Here is a 6,000-nt window from a genome sequence, read left to right as displayed (position 1 = left end):
TAGGGAAATACAGAAGCACAACTCTTACCAGGACAGAGGTTTGTCAGTGAAGGTACGTTTTCACAGGAATCTTACTGCTGTGTTCTATGCCCATGTCAGCCTGCAAAATAATGCAAACATGCCTTTGGTTTTCTGTCTTTGTAGAAACAGAGGAGCATGGAGTGATTGTGGTAGCTTTGTATCCCTATGATGGCATTCATGAAGATGATTTGTCCTTCAAAAAAGGAGAAAAATTGAAAGTTATTGAGGAGTAAGTATGACAGTACTGATTGTATTGTAGTTTTTCTTTGGGCTCATCTAATTCCCTTCATAATGTTTTGATATCCTACTCTTAACATGAGTGAGTGAATAGTAAGAGAGCTCCCTTACATGTGAAAATGAAAATGCATATGGAGGTGTTGGTAGGACTTGGCAGCTGCCCGTGTTAACTGCAACCAAATATTGATCCAACACAGCCAATGGCTTCTCGGAGGACTTGCATTTAGAAGAAAGATGCTTCCTCTCTCTAAAGCATGGGCAAAGCTCTCTGCACAGTAGAACCCAAATAACACTCTATTTCTTTCCTTTCTTTGGAATACTACTGTTGTTTCCATTTTTTAGGCTAGGAGAATGGTGGCGAGCAAAATCTCTCACAACAAGGAAAGAAGGCTTCATTCCCAGCAACTATGTAGCAAAAGTAAACACCTTGGAAACAGAAGAGTAAGTTCTCCTAGGTTCTAAATAATGGCAAACTTTTTTCACCATGGTGGTGTATCCTTTGTGGGTGCACGAGAAAAATGGTTCTAACTCTTTGAAATACTTTTCAGATGGTTCTTCAAAGACATAACCCGAAAAGATGCAGAGAGACAACTCCTGGCTCCTGGAAATAGTCCTGGATCTTTCCTTATCAGAGAAAGTGAAACATTAAAAGGTAAGCTTTGGGGTGTGTTGCTTCAGAGCTACTAGTAAGGTTAAAAACATACAGATTGCCTTCGCAAAAACTGGCATCAGGTGGTACTGGATGTGGAGTAATCTCAGTGCATCATATTGTGTAAATTTTCTGCAGTTCTGTAGGAGTGAGAAGGATGAGAAAATCAGCAGAGAAAGAGAGAAGAGAGTTTACAGGTTAACACCTAAGGTTGAGATAGAAAAAAAAAAAGTGTGTGTGTGTGGAATGAATGGAGAGATCTTGTCTCAACATTTGTGGTTTCTGTACTGAAGGACACTTTTCTCTGTAAATAGTAGGTGCTGCATTTTATAGTCTTCCATTATTGGCTGTGTATCTACTGCTACAAGTTTAAAAATGTAGTTAGTGCATAACGAGGGTTTACACTTCTGTGCTGCAGTGTGAGGTTTTTTTTTCGAAAAGCTTTTTCATAAAAGTTTGTGCTGTAGACCAAGCTCTTTGTATTGAAAAGCTTAGTCAAGTCTCCAGATTCTTTGACGACGACTTTGAGAAGAGTTTAGGAGCTTCTCCCCCAGCATCTCAGCCTTGAAAATGGACAAGAGTTGTAGGAGTGGAAGAAATGAAGAGCTCCTGTAATTTAGGGTCGATGCTGAGGTTAGGCTACCAGGGACTAACAGATCTGCCCTCTCTCCTGTGTGCTCCAAGCTCTCTTTTTGCTAGCTGGCCCACGACATACAGCTTGTTCCTTTTCTGAAATGCTGATCTCTGAATTTCAGCTTCTGCCTGAGGAGGCTGCCAGCCCTGGTCTTGCTTTCCCAGCTGGTTCCACTTGAGCTCGGGGGGACTTTCTGCAGAAGTGGGCAGAAAGGAGGTGGAGCTGTCTGACTGATGGAACTCCTGAGTTTGTTGAATAAGATCGAAAAAGAAAGTGTGAGTGTAAGCATTTTGGTGACTGGTTCAGGACCGGCTGTTGGCTAACTTCCTTCTGTTGATTGCAAAATGTTTTTTGAGGAAATGAGGGAGTAAAAAGAAAAAGAGACAAGAAGGTGATTTTGATAGACTCAAATGTGTGGACACTGTAGATGTTTTCTATCTCTTACTGATCCTTCTTTCCTTATCCACAGGCAGTTATTCTCTCTCCATACGAGACTATGATCCACAGCATGGCGATGTTATTAAGCACTACAAAATTAGGAGTCTAGACAACGGAGGATTTTACATCTCTCCAAGAATAACTTTTCCCAACATCAATGATATGATCAAGCATTATCAAAGTAAGTTAAATCAATTAGTGAATTACTTAATAGAATACAGCCATTATTTCCTGTGAAGGAAAACAATTTTTTTCTTGTTTTGTTTTAAATTTCTTCCCCCCTCTGAATAACCCAGGCGCGCATGCTGATAAAGTAAAACTGGTTGGAACCAAAGTAACGTTATTATCATAATCAGACCTAATGCTGCTTGCTCTGTGGCATACCTTTGTAAATAAAAATTAGCTTTATAAAACCCTCGTCAAAGTTATGGTGATGGGAAGCTACTGTAAGAATTGCCTGCATTATAAATAAATTCTTTATTTGAGAGTAAATTTGTATTCGCAATTAGCATAAAAATGTATAGACTTCTGAATGTCTTCTTGTATCTGGTGTTGAGTGTGGAATTGTTTTTATTTTTCCTATAAAATTATTTATTGTTAATGATGTTTTGAAGGAAGCAAAACTTCATTGACTTCAAAGAAAATTACACCCACATAGAGTGTATATGTTCATTATTAAAAAAAAGGGAGAGAGACAAGTTTCTACCTGTGTTTTAGCTGCAAAAGTGACTTTTCATTCTGCATAACCTCCTGATGGATAGCCCCAAAATGTGGATTTTTTTAGTCTTGGGAAGACAAAGACAAAAAAATGTAGAACAGAAAATCACATAGTTGTTTTTCAAAGCCACGCTGAGAACTTGGCCTTGAGATTTCTCTGAGTTGTTAGACATATTTGGTAATTCTTTGGCACAGCTGGAAAAATTGAGAATTATTCAGCATTTGTATTAAAGTTGTAGCTGGTCAGTGTCTGACCTACTTATGCTTGCATGCACATGTGTCTGAAACCATGCTGCAAGAAAATGTAACGACAAATTCAGAATACAGGTCCCAAGCCTAACTCCTCTTGTATCTTCATCTACATACTGTCAGTAATCAGAACTTGTATTGTATGTGTTTGGTACAAATTGTACTAAAACCCCTTAATACCCTGTTGGTAACCAGATCCACATGATAGTTCTTTATTAAATTTGTCTCTGAATGCCAGATTTTAATTAAGAGGTGCTTAAAGTTATGTGAAAGCACTAGAAAGGTTACATTTTTATCAAAGCATCTGATAATTTTGACCATTATTTTGACCTGGTTAGTGCACATTAAGTGATATATGTCTCAAGTCATGAGGCAATAAAATATAACACATGCTGTATTTTGTTTTTCCTTTGAAAACTAGAGCAATCGGATGGCTTATGCAGAAAGTTGGAAAAAGCTTGTATTAGTCCTAAGCCTCAAAAACCATGGGATAAAGATGCATGGGAAATTCCACGGGAATCCATTAAATTAGTGAAGAAATTGGGAGCTGGTCAGTTTGGAGAAGTCTGGATGGGTAAGTTTATTCCTTTGAAACAAGTATTTAAATCTGCCGAAAGAAGTGTCATTTCAGAGTCACTCAGAAAAATAATGGACATGAAGCCAAATCAATATACTTGTAAAAAATCAAACTCGGGGCCAGAATATGCCTTATTGTGAGGAGAGAGGGTTTGTGGAGGGGGAGATACCTGACAGAGTTGTGGAGCAAATCCTTTGGTGTCTTTTAAAGGAGGCAGGGGAAAAGCAAGTAAGCACTGTAATTCAGAAGGTTAAGGAGAGTAGGGATTTTTTTTTTTGGTTGTGTTTTGTGGTGGAAGTAAAAGGTTATAGTAAGATGTGACTTAAGATTCTCAAAATTAGTGGGGCTCTCAGAACTTTGTTTCAAACCAGAAGTGGTAAAGAATATGAAATAAAAAAATTCTTTCTTTTGGTGAATTATGTAGAGTTCTCATTGTCTCTTGGTAAAGATGTCACAAAGTAATGCATGGGACTGCTGTACTGGGTTAAAAAAGGGGACACTTAGTCCAAGATTGTTGTCTGCCAGCTTACTGCTCTGAAAGAAGGTGGCTTATGTAGTAAGAAGATGACAGATTGATCACCACTACCTTGAATATCATGCAAGTCCCCAATAATGAAAGTGTGATAAAACCTGCAAGTTGTAAATGTTAATATATACCCAGCAAAAAATTAATAATGTTAGTTTTTATAAACATAATTAGCTTTGTTTACTTACACACAATATTTTGATCTGCTGTAGCCAGCAGACCAAGAGAGGTGGTTCTGCCCCTTTACTCTGCTCTTGTGAGACCCCACCTCGAATACTGCATCCAGTTCTGGTGCCCCCACCATAAGAGGGACGTGGATCTGTTGGAGCATGTTCAGAGGAGGCCACAAAGATGATCCAGGGGCTGGAGCACCTCTGCTACGAGGACAGGCTGTGGGAGCTGGGATTGTTCAGTCTGGAAAAGAGAAGACTTCGGGGGGACCTAATAGCTGCCTTCCAATACCTGAAGGGAACCTACAGGAAGGCTGAGGAGGGGATCCAGTGATAGGACAAAGGGAAATGGGTTTAAATTGAAGGAGAACAGATTTAGATTGAATCGTAGAAAGAAATTGTTCAGTACAAGGGTGGCAAGACTCTGGAAGAGGTTGCACAGAGAAGTTGTGGGTGCCCTGTCCCTGGAGATGTTCAAGGCCAGGTTGGATGAAGCCTTGAGTAGCCTGGTCTAGTTGAGAGACATCTCTGCCCATGACAGGGAGGTTGGATTAGATGATCTCTAAAGTCCCTTCCAACCTAAGACATTTGATTCTATGATTTCCTCAGCCTCTGTGACTTCCTGTGGCAAGGGGCTGTGACTAGTATCTAATCACATTCTGTAAAAATTATTTAAACCTCTTGCTTTTGAAATGCTGCCTATTCAGGCATCTGAGTACTCCTTTAAGTTTGGGATTGCATGTTCTGTGTACTAGTCATTACTTACACACTTTTTACCAGTTACTGTCTTATTTAAGGTAAACTATGTTTTTCTCCCAAAATCTTCATTAGATGTTTTTTCAGGCCAAATCATTCTCTTAGTCTTTCTCTGAATCTCCTTTTTGGACATTATATTTAAATAGTAGTAAAATTGTTGCAGTTATTTTTATGATAGATCTGGTATTATTATTTATTATTATTTTGTTTTTATTATTATTATTAAGCAAGATTCTATAGACAGGGAATTTCTGAGTAACTTAAAAGTGTGTCCTAAAGCTTGCTAGAAGACACAAAGCTGTGAAGGGGGCTCTGAAGACCCACAGGAGTGCGTTGGTCTGACAAGAATGCCGTTGCTTTGAAGAGATGCTCTCATTTAGAAAAGTAAAGCACAGAATAGTGCTGTTGGAATGGCAAACTTCACGCACAGCTAGTGTGTCAATCAGAAAGCTCTAATTCAGTCATAGGTTCAATCTTTCTGATACAAATCATGTAAAAAATGCAAGCAACACATGTATCTAATATAGCCAAATTCAGCCTTTTGTCTGCCTTCACAAGAAAAGGTTTAAGGAGCCCACTAGTTATGATATACATGGGTGACAATTTACATGCTAGTTAGGACAAGTGTCAGCCATTGTGCAGGTTTTTCTGTCTAATAAACCAGGGCAAGAAGTGTTTACTGACACTGAAACGCTGTTGAAGACTTTGTGACAGAAAGTAATCACCTTCTTGAAAATGTAGATAATTTTGGGAAGTGATTACTTCTGCACATGCACACACAAAGGCAGAAAACTCTAAAAGGGTGTTTCTGGTTCAAGATGTTTTCTCTTGTTTGTGTCATTATTTTAAAATCTAAATTGGGACTAAGCCCTGCATCTGAATTGCTGCACTGTGAGAAAAATTAATGTACTGTGAAAGCGATTGCTGTGTTTCCTCTTCTCTGCTTCCCTTTTGAAGTGAGAGAGGCTGATTTGCATGGTGCAGGTCCTCTCGAATCAGAAGCATGGTTAATCTTAGCACCAGGGA

At 38.9% G+C, this 6,000-nt stretch overlaps 1 protein-coding gene across 4 annotated transcripts in view; it reads left to right on the top strand.

Moving 5' to 3' along the window:
• The window catches only part of LYN (LYN proto-oncogene, Src family tyrosine kinase), a 28,555-nt gene that overhangs the window by 1,340 nt on the left and 21,215 nt on the right, over window positions 1-6,000 (top strand). For 2 of the 4 annotated variants that reach the window (XM_009878349.1, XM_009878325.1), the window contains exons 2-7: window positions 4-52; window positions 145-250; window positions 601-699; window positions 807-910; window positions 2,011-2,160; window positions 3,367-3,519. In XM_009878349.1, the coding sequence (XP_009876651.1) occupies window positions 4-52; window positions 145-250; window positions 601-699; window positions 807-910; window positions 2,011-2,160; window positions 3,367-3,519 (661 nt within the window). The remainder of the gene's footprint in view (window positions 1-3; window positions 53-144; window positions 251-600; window positions 700-806; window positions 911-2,010; window positions 2,161-3,366; window positions 3,520-6,000) is intronic. The other 2 variants (XM_009878341.1, XM_009878333.1) reach the window with 2 other exon arrangements.

This window comes from Apaloderma vittatum, unplaced genomic scaffold (genome assembly GCF_000703405.1).
Source record: "Apaloderma vittatum isolate BGI_N311 unplaced genomic scaffold, ASM70340v1 scaffold23380, whole genome shotgun sequence".
Lineage (NCBI taxonomy): Eukaryota > Metazoa > Chordata > Aves > Trogoniformes > Trogonidae > Apaloderma > Apaloderma vittatum.
This window is presented reverse-complemented; position numbering and strand designations above follow the sequence as displayed.